At 39.0% G+C, this 18,479-nt stretch overlaps 1 protein-coding gene across 3 annotated transcripts in view; it reads left to right on the top strand.

The window, feature by feature from the left end:
- The window catches only part of limk1a (LIM domain kinase 1a), an 83,930-nt gene that overhangs the window by 58,280 nt on the left and 7,171 nt on the right, over positions 1-18,479 (top strand). For 2 of the 3 annotated variants that reach the window (XM_041806541.1, XM_041806551.1), the window contains 8 exons: positions 8,134-8,243; positions 11,111-11,326; positions 11,644-11,749; positions 12,082-12,293; positions 13,408-13,594; positions 13,841-13,927; positions 17,845-17,976; positions 18,149-18,208. In XM_041806541.1, the coding sequence (XP_041662475.1) occupies positions 8,134-8,243; positions 11,111-11,326; positions 11,644-11,749; positions 12,082-12,293; positions 13,408-13,594; positions 13,841-13,927; positions 17,845-17,976; positions 18,149-18,208 (1,110 nt within the window). Of the gene's footprint in view, positions 1-185; positions 426-8,133; positions 8,244-11,110; positions 11,327-11,643; positions 11,750-12,081; positions 12,294-13,407; positions 13,595-13,840; positions 13,928-17,844; positions 17,977-18,148; positions 18,209-18,479 lie in introns of those variants that run through there. The other variant, XM_041806559.1, reaches the window with a different exon arrangement.

The raw sequence follows: 18,479 nt of genomic DNA, 5'->3' as shown, positions 1-18,479 counted from the left end.
CAAAGATACAGGGGGTGGGGAGCTGTTCATGTGTGTCTATGTGCGGCTGAAGCAGCCGAGTGGCGCGTGTGCAAGAGTGGGCAGGGCCAAACAGGAAACGATGAGGTCATAGCAAAAGTAAGAGAGAGCGGGAGGGAGGTGGGGGAGAGAGCCGGGAGGAGTGACACTGATTCAGAGATGAGCTCAGCTGCAGAGGCTGGGCTTCTCTCTCTCTCTCTCTCCCTCCTCCCTCCCTCCCCCGGTAGCTCCGTCTCTCCGGCCGGCTTGGCCGCTGCCAGTGTTTTGTTGTGACAGTGGGAGAATCGCCTCCATCGGTAGAATGAACTAGAAGAGCGAGGGGAGAGACGCCAGCTCTCGCTGACATGGTGGGAGACCTGTTTTTCTGGAGCTTCTGCTGTCTCAGGCTGTGGAAGAAGGAGAAGAAGGTGAGGATGATGTCTGCTGCTGATGAGGATGAGGATGAGGGTTAGTAGGGGTCTGATGGGTGATGTACAGTAGAGCGAAGGCTGGTAAGGAGGATGAGAGCTGTTGTCTCTGCAGAAACTCTTTCCATTTTTATGTCTTTAATTTGTGAACTAAAGCTGAAGCATTATTCTGGTAGCTGCTGTGTTTTGTGTTTCGTTTTTAAAGTGGGTCAGTGCATCACTGGGTAAATCTGTTCCTCTTTCCCCGCACGCCGCTCCAGTTTTTTCTTTTTTTTGATGCCATTAAAAACTGATGAGCCATGGCACGTGTCCTATTTATAGAGACCATTTTTCCCTGAATCAAAAGACAAGTTTTAAAGCATGCAGTTGTGCAGAATCAGAGATGGGCTACACTTGTCAAGGCAGATAAGTATGTCACTGTGACTGTGTTATTTTTATTAACCACCTACATGCAGGCTGAAGTGTAAAGCATCAGTGTGCAGAGAGGAAGGAAGAAGCTGAATACATTTCCAGCATTTCTAAAGCTCAGGCTTGTGTGTGGTACTGTACTGTTTGTAGCTAAAGGGGGGTTTCCATTCAGAGAGCATCAATGTGGCTCACTGTTTTCCCTCTCAGGCTTTCAGTTTAATTGTGTTTGCCTAAATGATGTCTACAGTAGGAAGCCTTAAAGGGAATCAGTATCATGTATTCTTTGATTTTGTTTCTGTTCCAAAAGCCGTGTGAAACATCTTGGCTACATTGTCAGTTATTGCAGCCATAGGAATTCCCTTTTTGTGATGTGACCCAGTTGTATTTGTCTCTACAGGGAGTATCAAGTACCCAATACACGTGCAGCTTTCTTCCAAACATCAGCATGAGGTCATTTTAAAACACCAGTCCTCTGTTCATCCTGGGAGCCTGGTCACATATGGACTGTGTTTTTGACTTCAGATAATGAAGGGAGGCTTTTAGAGGCAAGTTCATTACCTCAAATGTGAGGCTGAGCAGAGCCAGATCTCCCATTATTTAGCAAGGCCATTCAGAAGCACCTTAGGCGGTGTTGTGATGAGATCACCATTCCACATTTAGCCTGATTGGAGTGAAGTCAGCGGGCCCGAGTGAAGGTTTTTTGTGGTGCTTGTAGATGTAATAGGACCAAAGGGCATGCGGAGGTTTCTGATCACACTCTATTGAAAACTTGTAATATGCAATAGCATGGTTCAATGTCTCAAGGGCATTATGACTTGAATTAGTTAGGGAATTATTCTAGTATACATGATGGCTGTAGCTCCTGTGTCTTTTTGCTGATTCAACAAGTTTTCATCTAAAAATATTAAAATAGGAGAAGCTCTGTTTTTATTTTAGCCAAAATGTCACAATCAACCAAACTTTCTTCAGCCATTGTGCAATATAACCCTGTAACTAACCCCACAAGGACATCAGTTAGTCTGCAGGTAGCTGAAGGCTAACTGGGGCTTCATCTTGTTGGCCAAATTGTTGGAGCGCTGGCTTGTGTATCCTGGACTCCATCAAATGTTCACATGCTGAGTGTGAATGCTTTGCATGTGTCGTTGAGATGCGTGCCCTTATTTATTGTGCTACAGACCGTCCTGTGATGGGTTTATTGAAAAAAGCATGCAGCTCTGACATAAACAGTGAAATACATTTAACCATTTTATTGCAAAAAGGATATACAGTTTTACTTGGCTCTGCTCAAAAGATGCTCCCTGGGTTAGTCAAGTGGCATGCTTTGACTTTCCAGGGTGCACATGGCTAGAAATCCCCACATGGATAGATACGTTTTTGACAATGCTTATTGAATACAATTAAATTATTTAATTAATTATTGGAGAAGCAACAGAACCCCTTGATCAAATTATTTAATGACCACATTGAAAATTGTTTTAACATAATGCTAAAACATCATGGAGGTTAATAAAGCTGAAACATTATTAAAACTTAATATTATGAATGCCTGCTTTCAGTTTGCAGTGACTTTAATGATAATCTTAACAGTGTTAGGTTTATCAGTTGCCATAAATACTGTTGTTCAGTCGGGCTAATGTTTTTAGCTCCTTCATTTCATGGTTTTATTTATGACCACAGTTGGCCTCTGTTTTCTCCAATTTATTTAAACTCATGCCTTCTTAGCTACAAAATATAATTCATTGATAACAAGGAAAATTCAAAATGATATAAGGAAATTGAAAAGCTTTATGTGTCATATCTGAAATGTGTCTAATGTTGTGAAAAACACTGGATGATAAAAAGGGGAAATTCTCAAGAAGAAGATAGAGGACTTCTGGATATTATTTTAAATATACTTCTGTATTATTACTCTTGCATTCAGTTTTCCCCCCAGACTATGACTCATTGTTTGCTTCACTTTTCACATTTAACATCCAGAGAGGTGATTACCCAGACATCACTTCAGAAAGTTTCAACAAGTGTGACAGACAATCTGAAGAAGTCATTAGGCATTTGTGACTTACTACCAACATGTTTCTTAGGTGTTGAGTGTCACTGAGAGAATTAGAGCATCATAAATTCCTCCAAACAGCCTAAAAGGCTCTGTTCACATTCCTCAGCAGACCTGAGGTGACACATATAAATCATTAAAATCAAATAAGGGCCAAAGGACCCAAACAGCCTGGTGTGAAAGCATTTGTTGTGACCATTGTAAAGATTTGAGCCTATAGTTTTCAGTGTCCTTTTTAGCTTCAGCTTATATTTCCACTGAGCTGACATTATTCAGCATGAATATTTTCTTAGTAATATACTTCACAGCACTTTACATTACTAAACTACTGTTTATTTGGCAAGCTTTCTGCAGTTGCAGCTGCTCTTTTTAATACACACTGAAATGTAGCCCTTTAGGATGTGTTTTGGGTTAAAATTTACTTAACATTAAATGAACACAGGCTGGATGTCAAAAGACGGTTCTAATATGTTAGAACTACTACTCTCAGAATTAATGCATTTATCACAATTGATTAAGTTTCATAATTAATGTATTTCTTTTTTAATCATATGTTTAATTTTCACTTTCAGCACGCTTTGGTTAAGCCACCTCAGCATCTCACTGCAGCTACAGTGATGTTAAATAAGTTCATCACTTGTTAATGTCTCATTTCACCTCATAAACACTCACAGACAACTCACTGGATAAGTCAAAAGTCATCTGCTGCTCAACTCCAGCCTGTGAATACTTCCTCACATCATTCCCCCTCTCTCTCATCCATGTTTCCGACTCTATCCACTGACCTCCTTTCTAAATAAAGCTATAAAAAGCCCCAAAAATATATTGAAATAAAAAAATAAAAGCAGGTCTGTGTCTAAACAAGAAGTGAGCTGTAGCTTAAGATGGTTAGAAAATCCAAAATTAAACAAAAGTTATACCTGCAAGATGGGGAGGTTAATTGTGGTTACAAAAGTGCTGAGATTAATCGCGATTAAAACATTAGAACATTTGACAGCCCTAGTTATAACTTTATATCAAGTCAGTAACTGCTAAATGTGTTTATACTCTTTCATACCTGACTAACTAGCAAAACTTATGCTAGCTAGCAAATAGCCATTTAAAGGGAGAAGTATAAAGGATTATTTAAAATTCTGGTATTTCAAACCTTGTACTTGATATATAATTTCAGTTTTATTAAATAAAAATAGCTATGCTAGTAGCATAACACAATCTAAACAAATGAAATTTGTAGCTATGCTAGCATAAACTGATGTGTCTGTCTCATCACAAACTGTGTTTTTGCTAACTTTGAAACACTTGAATGCATAAATAATGCTAAAATTAAAACTACATTTAAGAAAGAAGCCCACATACAATTTACTTCAACTTCATTGTCAACTTTATTGTCCCCTAAGGGAAATTTGCTTTGCAGGCAGGTAAAAACATAAAACATAGGGAACACAATCACACAAGTTTAGATACAACACTGAAATGGACAAGTACACAAATACCTTGAAGGGCAACTGAAGACAGAACCATCATTATATTGTAGTGAAAATAGAATAGTTGGATTTAGCCTGTGGTAATCTGAATCTCCTGCCAGAGGGTAGGAGATCAAACTCAGCACGGAGAGGATGATCAGGACACTGTATGATGTCCTGAGCCATAGAGTTTACCCTCCTATAAAAGGTTGTAGACCGGTCAGGTTATGTGACACCAATAATTTTACTTGCAAGACAATTCAAATACTGTTTGCAGTAAAATATGGTACAACCATGTTTTGCTACATTGACTTTTAGCCTAGCACCACATAACATGTTTTTACAGAATAAGTTTTGATGAAACAACAATTCAGAGGATGACTAATGTGACACAAAAATTTAGAGACAGATCCTGTAATAGTTTGTGGAACCAGAAGAACCCCTAGAAATGTCAAGTTTATTATGCTTTGCTTACAAAGAGTGTCTGAAAACATTTTTCACTCAAGGTTACTAGGTAAAATAGGTTGAAGATGCTGGAGTATGTCTGCTTTTGTTAATTTAAAATATAATAAAATCTGAGGTATTTCCGGAACAAGAGCTCTTTGATACTTCAGCTAAATTTCTCATAGTCATCCATAAACATCACGCTATTTCTTAATTTTTTTGGCTAACTACAACCATTGTGTTGCACCTTGACCTGGTTTCTCCTTTAACCTCATCACAAATGCTAACCATTGCAAAGACGACACGTGCTCACAGGGTCTGTTTTGTTGTGTCTAAAAGACGACACAAGGCTACACAAGCATTGAACACAGTCACAAACTCGTGAGTATGATGAGCTAATTCAAAAATAAAAAGAATACTCTCCCCCAGTCTTGAGACACATGCAGATCTGTGTTTAGTGAGGATAAAAAGTGGAACCAGTGGTGTATCGGTTCATGTGATGTTTCTTGAATCTGCCTTTTGCACAACGTTGGTTAAGCAGTCACATGGGTAAAAATCAAATAAAGCAAGGCTTTATTTTGAAATTTCTAGTCCTCTGAATCTGCCTCTATACACTGATAGTCTGGAGAGGAAATATGCACTTACTGTGAGGACAGCAGCTGTTGCCTGTCAAATGGGGTTTGAGAGGGTGTGTGCAGAATGGATGTGTGTGTCTTTGCATGTTTATGTGCCTGCATGGCACGCAAGTGGCAGCCGTAGTGTGAGGGTGTTCAGAGTCACACACCCATCTCCATCCAGCTGTCCTTTCTTCCTGTCTTTCCCATTTATAGTGCCCTACCTAAGTGACACATAAACACAGTAAAAACAGAGAGAGAAAGCTGATAGTGACATACAACCCTTATTGCTTAAATAATGACAAAATGGATGTTTTGAACTTCAAAATGTTCTTTTAGTTTTTCTTTATTCTTACTGTAAGTCCTCAGATATCCTCGTTTTATTCTGATATGTTGTTTTTGTTCTCACTAGCGATGTCAGACAGTTATTGTTTACATCTTTTTATGAGTCTGCATGGAGGAGAAGTAAAGACATTAAGTTGGTCAATAAGCCCTACAGCTGCCGTGCTCCCTTGTCCATTACCAAAGCCTTTACATCTCTGTTTCCTTCTCTCTCTCTCCCTCCCATATGGTCTCTCTGTTATAAGCTTGTTTATGCATGAATATCTCAATATTCACAGCAAAAGGTGGAAGATCCTTTATTTTCATGTTGGCTTTAATGTGCTATTAAGTCTTTTGTGTTGCAGTAAATCCAAGGCTAGAAAAGCCAAAAATAGTGTCAGGATGCTATCATACTCCCCGTTTTAAGGCCAAGTGGTGGCATGTTTTCTCTTTTAGCTGTAAGGATCTGCTCAGATTAATAATAAAGTTAAAGAAGCTCTTAATTAATCTGCTTGTACTGTGACCTGAGGGTCCATGCAGCCTGTTTATCTGTTTGTGTATGCTGCTCTCCCAGAAGGGTGGGGCTGCAGACATATGGCTGTACGTATTGGTTTTATTGGTTCTTTGATCTTCAGATTTTCTTCCTTTTGGTCTGAGATTTCAGTGTTTTGTCTCAGGTTTGTGCACCATAAAGAGAGAGTACCCTTTCCTTCAAGCCTGTTTCATTAAAGGATGCATTCATGAGCTTCTATTTCTCTCCTTAGTGATTTGAATACTCAAACATAAAAACAAATTAAGCTTTCATAGTGCTGAAATGTTCTCTGCATTATAGATTGTGAATCCTTTTGTAAAGAAATTGGGTACAGGGATCTATTTTATCCTCAAATAATGGGAGTATTTAATGCAAAATTCCTCAGTTTCCCTTTTTTTATTTGCGTTTAATTGATTGTTCTTTGTTCAATATTCATCCATGTAATGCCCCTCCTAATTCCCGTTATACTTCATTAGCATTGCAGATGACTGCAGTTGAGCTGGGCTGACAGGGGGCCCACTGCCTCAAAAATTTTCTGCCACCCAGTGCACAAAATAAAACCACAAACACCGCCTCAAGGGAGTGAACAGCTCTAGTGGACTCGACCTTCGGTGCTTAACATCAAAGCTCATGTTTAATCATACAAGTCATTAGTTATAGGAGTGGGTGGGCCATTTGCATTGATGGGTGCACGTTTACCTGAAGGAGTTAAAAAGGGTCGATTCTGATATGTGAAGTGTGTACCACTTTATTGATTTCCCCGCCAAACAGAGTCACAACAAGCAAGGGCAAATATGTCTAATGAGCAGCAGTAAACATGATTTATTTGATCACTTCAGCAGCATTTGGTCTGAGCTAGAAACCTCCATCTGCAGCGTCATCCTCAGATCTGCCACTATGATGAATCTGCTCATTGCCTGCTCGGTTTTTATGTCTATAACTCAATTCCCTCCCTTGTTTGTAAACCGCCCTGAGCTCTGCAAGGGGATCTGGCAGGAGCAAATTCAATCTCTGTTTCACTATTACCCTCAGTGACCAGACCTCGCCCCACTTCTGCGACCACTCATTACACTCTCTTCCTGCCTGTTGCTCCGGTTGCATCATACTCACTCGCTTTCCATCCTTGCCACCCACCTCTCTTCTTGAGTCTGTTTTGGAACTTAGATTCTGCTTAAAAGGATTTATTGGCAAAATCTATACTCTTCTCATTTCCTATAACCAAGAACCCCTGGTCCAATTTAAGAGACAATGGGAAGAAGAGTTAAACGCACATTTCTTTTGCCATAATAGCAATATTTGGAACAGTACCGCAAGATCTCAAAATCAATTCACACAATACAAAAATGATAGCATTTTCTACACTCCTGGCAAGGAGAATTTTACTACCTTAAACACATAGATCAGAGACCTCATGTACCATCTGACCTTAGAGAAAATTAGGTACATTACAAGAGGATGCACTGATAACTTTTATAGGGTCTGGCAACCAGTTCTTAACCAGGTGGAAAAGACGAACACTTTAGATGTTTTTAATGTATAAATGTATAGATTCCCCTGTCCCCTTTTATTGTTTGTGTTTGGCTCATTTGCTTTTTTTGTTTGTTTAGTTTGATATTATTTTCTTTATGGTGTAATAGGGAAAGTGGGATGAGAGTTCGTGGTTATGTTTTGTACAAAAAAATGTAAGTTTATCCAATTGTATGACAGATTGTATTTTGCTAACATTTGTGAAACTAATAAAGATACCTTAATTAAAAAAAAAAAAAACTCACTCCCGTAAATTCCTGCCAGGGGTCCTTGTGGATCAGTAAACTCACTTTGACAGCCTGTCAGGCAGAATGCTCTCTTAACTGTGCCTTTGCTTTTTCACTGACAGGTCGCAGGAGAACAGAAATATCACCCAGAATGCTTCACCTGTCTAAACTGCAGGGCGTTCATCGGTGATGGAGACACATACGCTCTGGTAGAGAGATCCAAACTTTACTGGTGAGCATCAAGCATGGAGTTATAAAAATGCAAGCACCAAAATGTTATAGAGTCAAACAGACTTTGTTTTATAATATTGTAATGTTTTAATACTGTAAAATCAAAGCTTGTGAAGTTTGTGGTGTGCTCCATTTCCCTTGAATTAACCAAACTTTCTTTCTTATGGTTGGTTTCCTAATCCCCTCTTAGGCAGTGAGCTAATCCAGCTGAAATCCCTTTGAAGTGCAACCAAAGCCACTAAAAATGAACAAGAGGCTAAAGCAGAATTTGACTGGCAAAGTCTTGAATTCATGTGCTTTGCTTTGGGCTTCAAAGGACTTTTTGTCAACATTATGACAAACTGTGGCATCGTCTGACACAAATTTACAACAACCACTGTTTCATTGTTAATTCTGGAGCTTAGTCTGTGGTGCATTTTTTTGGTAACTTTCACACTGAATTTCCACTAAGACAAACACATTTTTAAATGTGAGGTTTATTGTGAGGTGGTGACAGAGAATGTGGAACAAACACAAGAAACTTGTGCCCTACTGAAAGGATAAGTGCCCAGTCAAGAAGTCCCTAAATCCAATTATGCTCATAATATTGGCACCCACATGTCAACTATGCAGACCAATGGGCAATAAAAGGCTAGAACTTCATCAGAGTTGCCAACGTTCCTTTACTGGTGTTTCATTAAGTAGAATCCTCACCTCAGGAGGGTTGAGCAGTGATCTCCAGTGTCTCCACCCTGCTCCATACTATTGCTCATAACCCAACATGTCAACACACAGGCATTCTTTATCTTACTTCCTCTACTACCTGGCCATCATAGCCCAAAATATTACCACTTTGAACTGACCCAGGCTCTGTACATGAAAGCTCCAAGTAGTGATAATACTGATACTACCTTCTCTTACCCATGGCTCCTGAACGCACCACAAACAAGACAACTATTCCTTGTACCATCGTTACACATGAAAAAAACTGCAGATTAGACAAGAAAAAAATTGAAAAACTGAGAAAAGTCTGAAGAAAGAGTTTAAAACAAGGGTGTCCAAACCGTGGCCTGGGGACCAAATGTGGCCCACAGATCATTTTGATTGGTCCGCTGCAAATTTGAATATAAATTAAAATATAGCCCACACTAAAACATGAAACCTATGCTTGATGGTGAGAGTATCGATACTGGATTTTCAGGGCCAGTACCGATTATTAGTACCTCATGAGACAATAACCAATAGTTGGAGCTGATATGCATTCATCTTGATGTATAAAATGTGCTTTGTAAGTAAAATTGCATGCTCAAAAGAATGATGGAAAACAGTTTAGCCAAAGATCTGTCAGCATGAGAAGCAGTATAGAGAAACACAGTAGCAGCAGAAAATCAGTAAGTGATACCATAAACTCACTGGCCAAGTGTTGATTGATAAAAATGATAAAACTCATGTGACATTAAGCCACTTAGCGTGTGTTGTATAAAGGACATTTGGTAAGATTGTGGAGATGGAAAATAAGGCAAGAGGGGAAGGTGCACTTTGCAGTGGAACCAAAGTAGCACACTTGTTTTTTAATTGATCAATTTTACCAACTATCAGCGAGATAAATGCCAATGCAGATATTCAGCCAAATCCATATCAACATCAATAATCAACATGGCTGATAACCTGTCTACTCCTACTTGATGGTATTGTCCCCATTAGTTTCAGATGCACTACTACCATGCAAATTCTGTAAACAAACATTTTGACAAGAATAATATATTGATGTGTTTTTTTTTCATTTAGATAACACTTTAAATAGTACATGTATTGGCAACCAAAATAAAGATAATATCTCCATTTTTAATGCCCTAATGGGATTACAGCAGCAAATGTCAGTACTTATGGTGTCCCCAGGTGGAGCTAGTGGTAGCCAGGGCCAACGAAGGCACCCTGCATTCTGATTGGCCTCCCCAAAATCCTTAAAATCGTGGCTATTTGGCTTATAAAACCATTAATTAACCATTTACCATCACCAGTTACTAAGAACATCTTCACCTAAATTAGATTGTTTTTACTAACTGTACTATTATGGGTATGGCATTTAAAAATGGCACCACCACCCCTACAGATTTTTGCATGCAGCCCTCGTAGGTAAAGGTTTGGATACCCCTGGCTTTAAAGAAACACAAGGGGGGCAAAGCCATGGTGAGGTAGAGAATTTGTTTAAATTAAAAGAAGATGTAAAAAATTACTGGCTCAAGTAAAACTAAAGAAACAAAAACCCCTCTCTGTTTTTGTTTGTCCCTGGTTCAGTTTGTTCTTGCTTCATGTAGCCCCAGGGTAGTGTGACTGTCACAAGCCTCAGGCTTCAAAAACAGAGTGTTCAATATAAACCAAACTGCAGAGACACAGGGCAGCCTTTGTCCTCTTCTCTGAGCCAATAATGACAGTGCGATTGTCTCAGTCCATTAGATTAATTGAAAGATGAGCCTGATTCACTGGGTTTAAGTTAGATCAGCAAAATTTGCAGTTTACAAAAGAGTTGTCCAAACTGATCGTGAAGCACTGGTGTGCTGGTTGTGAATCATTGTGTTGCTCTTTAATGAGTCTCCCTCACATTCTCAGCATGATTTTGGGAAAATAAAACAGATTTATGGAGCAGGTTTTGACCAATGAAGGGTCACACTGACCCTCAGCTCTGAACAATGACAGCACAGTGTTTTCTCAAACCCAGCTGATGCTCGTAAACAACATGTGATGCTATTAAAACGCCTGTAATCAGTACTTCACGTTTCCCTGATGATTCTTACAGCTGTTGTAGAGTCTGAAAATCTAATAACCTTTTCTAGCTATTTCAGTCACTACTTCTCTCTTCATCTTCTCCTTCTCTCCCTCCATCTGCAGCGGTCACTGTTACTACCAGACTATCGTCACCCCTGTGTCGCTGCCAGACTCTCCATGTTCACGGATCCCCCACACCGTCACGCTCGTGTCCATCCCGGCCACGGCAGAGGGCAACAACGGACGAAGAGGGCGAGGTTTCTCTGTGGCCATCGACCAGCCGCTCAGCCCGACAAACGGTTACAGTCCTGAACACGGACACACTGTCAGAGTCTCCCAGTGAGTCTTTGTGTCCTTGTTTCTGTTTATTGTGTTAAAGGGAGCTACATATGACACTGAGTCTAGGAAAGGTCGGCTTAGCGGAGGACAAAGGAAGAAGAAGAGAGGATTAAAAATGGAAGACAATGTGATGGATGAGATTCATTTAAAATGTATAATGGAGAGTAAGAAAAAGGAAATGAGCAGAAATCTGAGCTACTGTTATTTAAATGAGCTGAAGGTTTATCACAGCTGAAGTCTGTCCAGCAGAAAAAAAATCATAGTGCAGAAAGGTTTACTTTAACATTATTCTCCACTTATTGTTCTGTTTCATTCAGGGTGGACGCAGACTGCATCAGTCCGGATGTAAAGAACTCCATTCATGTTGGAGACAGGATCCTTGAGATCAATGGGACGCCCATTCACAATGTCCCTCTAGATGAGGTATTCACCACATTCCACCTCACACATTGTTACTGAAATTAAAAAAAAACTGCTGAAAGGGGATTTTCCTGGACTTAAAAAGGGCATCTTCAAGGTGCTTTTTGGTTCTGGGTTTAGTCATGGAATTAATTAGTAAAAAAATCCAAGGCATTCTCTTTAAACAATCATAATGCCTTAAACTATTAAAAATCCCTTCATTTTTACAGCATGCATGCCATGAAATTGAAGGTATTTCAGTGCCTTGAAGTTGTTTCCTTTATCTGTCTATCTTTACTGAATCTTTACTGAAAGGCATTTGTATCCACAAAGTAACTTTTTTATTTTATTTATAGATTGATCTCCTGATCCAGGAGACTAGCCGGCTGCTGCAGCTCACCATTGAACATGACCCTCACAGTCAGGGGCAAGAGGTGGGCTCCTCATCGGCAGAGGAGCAAGTGGATGGCCCCCTATCCACTCCCCTGTCAGAGGGCCCCAGCCCCATCCTGCCCATCACACAGCCTCCCAACCCCGACATCAACAACCTGAAATCCCGGATCATCACGTAAGTTTATTCAGGAACACTGTATATCCATATTTAACTGTTTTATTGCAAAATGGATATACAGTTTTTCTTTGCGGAGAAGGCTCTGCTCAGAAGATGCTCCCTGAGTTAGTCAGGTAGCATTATTTGACTTTCCAGGGAACGCATGGCTAGAAACACGCATCTGGATAGATACATTTATGACCATATTGATCCATATTGAATACAATAGAATTACTTCGAAAGCAATTGCTTCATAGTAGCATGAATCTGAATATGAGGGTGCAACAAGCTTTATGCGATAGAGGAAGAGGCTGGGGTGGAGGAGGTTAAGCTTTGCCATCAGCAGCAGCATGGATTAGTGAGAAATACATCATATTTAAATACACCACAGTGTTGAGAAAAAGAGCTGTGATTGGCTGTGGGAGCTGAGAGGCGATAATTGGGATCAGCTAATCACAGCTGTGCATATGACTACTGTGTCCTGCATAAACCTAACACTGAGCTGCATATGTTTGCTTATACATGAAAAAATATTTGGGGATTTTTTTGTGAAAAGGGAGTTTTTAAAACTTGTTTTATAAATTTAGCTTGTAGTTACTGAACTTCTAACAGCAGCAGTTTATCGCATTGATTAACATCAACATTGATATTACAACATTTGGTTTTCTTACTCTTCATGGCAGCAATTTTTAACTGCTTTGAAGTTTCTATTTTGTTTGACTTAACTTAATTTGTGTAAAAAATACAACAAATCAGGCTACAGATGGCCTAGTGGTTATGTTGCACCCTGTGTACTTGGGCAGTCCAGGTTCAAGTTCACCCTGTGGTTCCTGTCCCACATGTCTTTCCCCAACTCTCTCATCCCTGTTCTTTGACTTGTAGAACAGTAAAACCTCCAAAAAAAGAATTGGTGTTGACTTTTCAAGCATTCATTAAAGTCCTTCAGCCTAATTTGTAAATAATATTGGTAACATAATAGAGCAATTTAGTGTGTGTATGAGATTTTCTTGCCTTTTAGCATGTTATAGCTGCATTAAATAAAGCTTACATACTCACCTGCTGTTATTCCCTTTACTCACCATTTCCTCCTCATCTCTTCTTTCCTTTTCCTTCTTTTTCTCTCTTCCTCCAGGCGGAGCTACAGCATTGATAAGTCACCAGGCTCCAGCAATGCACCATCCCCCATCTCCCAGAGGAAAGACATCAATCGATCAGAGTCACTCCGAGTTGTCTCCAATCGGACGCACCGCATCTTCCGCCCCTCTGACCTCATTCATGGAGAGGTGCTGGGGAAGGGTTGCTTTGGACAGGCCATCAAGGTTAGACACTGAGAGCATGTGTTTTTATTAGTGTATGTACAGAATGCATAGATCCATGCACATACCTTGCCTAGAAAATGGCTGTGTTGAGACAAGGAGAATTGTGGATATAAGGGAGGTTTGATATGTGTGGTTAAACCCTTCTAGGGTTCTTAAATATATATATAAATAATATATATATAAAATATTTCTTCTCATGCTTACATAGAAAGGTTGGATGAAACATATCCATTTGTATTGTTACAGGTGACCCATAGGGAGACGGGGGAGGTGATGGTGATGAAAGAGTTGATTCGTTTTGATGATGAGACTCAAAGGACATTCCTGAAGGAGGTGAGTGTCGATGGACAATCCCAAATGTTACGTCATTAAGGAGTGCAATATTTGCTCAGTTATCTTCAGTGTTGCTTATGAACCGTTTCCTTAAATACACGTTTATACTGTAGATACAAGTGAAGATTCATTGCTCTTCATATTGTTAGAATTGGAGTAAAAAGCACCCTACCTTGCTTGTAAAATTTGTGCTGAAGAATTAAAGTGTTTCTTGCACTGTCTAGGCACTGTGGATATAATTAGCTGCTTGTCTGTGTGTAGGGCAGGATGACTGAATAAAAATGAAGAGTTCTCTTGCCTGAATAAATAAAAGTAAAAAGCATAAAATTACCTTTGAAACAGGACTGTTAATAAAGTCCTTTTCTTTCAAATATTATAGATGAGCAGAAACTATTTGACCCCTCCCTCACAAATCTTCATCTGCTCCCTTCCTTAATTTGAAAAGATAACAAAGAATGATTTATACACAGAACTTGTGTAAGAGTTATCGTAACCTTCAAAGTGACCCAAAGCTCTGATGCTCCTGTTTGATGTTCAGTATCATAGACTAAATCATCCCTCCTTATTGGGATGTTTGAAGTTCAGGAAAAGTATTCCAGCTAAGTTAGGAGTGCAAGTGTTAGATTTATAACGAGGCCAGGATAGTACTAATGGTTGTGGGCTGTAAGAGCGGCTATAAAACAAATCACAATGAAGCCTGATTATTACTCCCACCAGCTGGTCGTCCTTCTTTTATTACCGACTCTGCTCTGATCTTCTTTGATGCTTCACAGACTCTCTGCTTAAACTAAGAAAAACATAAGTAAATTTTCAAGCAAATTTTGTTCGAAGGGCAATAAAACAAGTTAACTTGTGTGTTTAATGGGGACTGGCCTCCTTATCCTTTACAGCCGGACCCTCAGGGAGGGAAATGTTTTATGAGGTGCCATATGGAAGTAGAGCTACTTGTAACCTTTTACATTCCAATTTCTGTAAAGCTTTAACCCCAAACCCCCAAGGGGAAAATCTGACCCCCCTTTTTGTCACATTGTGAAATTCCACTACTTTACATTCAGAATTGTTTTTTGTTTCATTTTGAATTTAAGTCTCGTCTTTAACTGGATGGAGCTTTGGGTAGATCGAAGATGATGGCATTAACCATAGAAAAAGGAACTCTCCTATTTCTAAAGGAACCATAGAAATAGGGGAGCAATTAAAAGGTAAACAATTGATTAGTTTGATATTACAAGGTGCAAATGACCATGGACTTTTAGTATGAGCTGTCCAGGAGATTTTAAACTGGAATGAGACATTAAAGAGCAGTTGTGTACTGATTTTACATAACTGTGGCTGCAAGGAGATGGCGCAGTGACTAAATTGGAAGTGTGCTGAAAGGGACAATAAAGCATTTGATTAATGAAATTTAAAAAGTTAATGCACTGATTTTGGAATTTGCAATTAATGTATCAATAATGCCCCAAATCATAAAGGTTTCTTACTGTTAACACTTGCTCCCTTGTAATTTAAAGCATGGTTGAGGCCAGTATGTCCAGAAATCGGACATGCAGATAAGTGTTAATAAAATAATCATTTTTCAGCATTTTTTTTTTAACTTTCACTGCTTCACATCTCTTCAACAACTTCAATCCTGACCAAAAAAAATTCAATGTTACACCCTTTTTATGCCAGTTATTGTACACCATATCATTTTTATTTTTTATGGTAAAAAAACACAAAACCACCATATTTCCCATATAAAATGGTCTAGAAAGAAAAACTTTTTCAAAATAAATACAGTCTTGACCATGTTAATGATGAGTAGTAAAATTTATTTTGATGCATTGAAATTTTTTTTCTAGTGCCAAATGCCATATTTTAGCTCCATCTGTCCTGTATGTCCATATTCTGGACATACAGAAAACTGTTAATAAAACAGTCTTATTTCAGTTTTATTTTTTAACTTTCACTGACTCAAATCTCTTCCACAACTTCAAGCCTGACCACTAAAAAAAAAAAAAAAAAAAAAACACAATCAACGTTACACCCTTTTTATGCCAGTTATTGTCCACTATGCCTGTGACTTGGATTCATGAGATAACGTCCATGCTAAACAGATGAGTCTATCGGAGTGAAAAACATGCCAGTTTTACCATCCTTTTCTCAAGCCTCCTCCTCTACCAAAGCATATGCAAGCAAATGCATTTGTTCATGTTAGGTTTACTTTATGTACAGACATAAAAAATCAGAGGAAATATGTAGGATATGAATCATGAACACACATATTTCCACCTCTAACCAAAATGTGAGTGTGATTACGCTAATTACACGCATATATAAATTTACTGCATATTTGAGATATGATACATTCTCTCCTATTGATCAAAAGGACCCGTGCATCCTCATGCATGTCCATCCACTTGCTATGAAGTGAGGGCAAAGTTGAAATTGTCCAAATGTCCCCCTTTCTTAGTCCCAGACTGCAGACCCCGGGAGTAGCATTTTAAACACTCCACTTACGGCATGTCCGGTTGTAAACATAGACGCAGATTTGCACCCGAGCACACACGTAGGAGCAAACAAACTTTTCCTTACACGTGTAGCCCACTCTCAGACATCCATATCTAGTGGCACGAATGGTTTCATTTAATTCTGATAATATTTAGTGGGTGAAATAGCGCTTCAAACACTCTGAGTCCATGGAAGAAATCCATTGCATACATTGCTGAAGGGGTTAAAATGGTGCACTGGCACTATCTGCTGGATCACTGTGGAATAGTGAAATTTAGAGCCCTGGTGATCGACTGACAGCATAAAAAAGGTTGCTATATGTTGTTTTGGTGCCAGAGACACACAGTCAAAAAACGTGTTTTTTAATTGAAGTCTATTGTCCTGATTTTGGACAAACAAGGATGGATGGAGCTATTTGGCATCAGTAGAGTTCTATGGGCAACACATTTTTTTTTAATATGAAGAAAAAAAATAACTTTGGCCAAATTTGATGCCCCAATCTATAAAAATGTGACTATCAGCTCAAAATAATGATGATAAAAATGATGAATGTCCTCAAAATGGACATAGTAGGATCCGAGGGTTAAAGGCAATTGAGACCATTTTATATATTTCTACAGTAAGAGGAATTATTATAATGCAGCCACAGGCACTGAGACCAACAGGAGAAATAGTCAATGCTAGGATTATTTATTGTTTGACACAATGGTTCATGGTTTGTGACATTTATATCTAAACACTAAGACCAACACAAGAATGGATTCTTTTAAACTGAAAGTATATGTCTCTTAAACCAGTGGTGTGCTGAGGCATAGTGGTATGCCTTAAGGCATGTTTAGCTGTGCTGTGCTGTGGGAATTTGTACCACCATACCTTATCACTACACCTATAAAATAACCAAAAGATGCCATAGGTTTAACATATTTTAAAAAAGGCAAAATTGTATGTACATGAAAATGGTGAACCTTGAGATTTTGGCTTGACTTTAGGTGTGCCTTGGGCAAAAACCACTGCCTTTAACCCATATATTTAGTAGGTGGAGGTTTGAAGTATTTAAAGTAAGCAGTCGATTAAAATCGGCTCTCTGCTGCCACCCTCAGGAACAGCAGGCACACTAGTCCGTCTTAGGAAACAAACCTACATAAATAGAAATTATCTTAAAAAACGCTGAACTGCACGCCACTTCACACATTGAAAAAGGTAAAGTAATACCCTGTACCATAATTGGGATTTTCTGAAGGGCTTTTAACCAAAGTGCAGAAGAGATCAGTGCTCAACTAGAACTCTGTACTTTGAAGGCCATAAGTCCACCTTGTGTATTACTAATTAGTAAGACTATTTCAGTGACTCTTTTGCAAAACTTAAAAACTTAAAACAGCTAAAGTCCAGGGTAGAGTTCATGAATGAATATCTTATTTTTGTTTCATTAGGTAAAGGTCATGCGCTGTCTTGATCACCCCAATGTGCTCAAATTCATTGGAGTGCTCTACAAGGACAAGAGGCTCAACTTCATTGCAGAGTACATCAAGGGAGGCACGCTGAGGGAAATCATCAAAAAGATGGTGAGAGTTGTGTTTTAAGCAGCACAGAAAAATGTTTCTACTCCCTCACCAGCATTGATTAAGTATGTAACATATTAATAATGGAGGCACCAATATGATATGATGCTTATTTGGATGAAGCCTTGCATGGTGTCTTTAGTTTTTATTGACCCAGGATTTTTTTTGCTCACAGGACAACAGCTATCCCTGGAACCAGCGAGTCAGTTTTGCAAAGGACATAGCTGCAGGCATGGTGAGTTCAAAGACTAAGAAACATTTAAGTATTTGTGTGGATTATTTTATCAAATATTTATTCTAAATCTAGTAAGGGTAGTGAAATCCATACATGAAAAAGCAGTTTCTGTTATCTTCTTTTCTGTCCCCCTCTAGTGGCTACGTAAGTGTGCTACAATAATTGTATTACAATGTCTGCACTCATTTCCACCCCTTCCAGAGATGACAGCATAAATTCCTGCTGGATTAGGCCACTGCTTCATAATGTTTTCCCTTGATATGAGCACAAT

This window comes from Cheilinus undulatus, linkage group 2, assembly GCF_018320785.1.
Source record: "Cheilinus undulatus linkage group 2, ASM1832078v1, whole genome shotgun sequence".
Taxonomy (NCBI): domain Eukaryota; kingdom Metazoa; phylum Chordata; class Actinopteri; order Labriformes; family Labridae; genus Cheilinus; species Cheilinus undulatus.
This window is presented reverse-complemented; position numbering and strand designations above follow the sequence as displayed.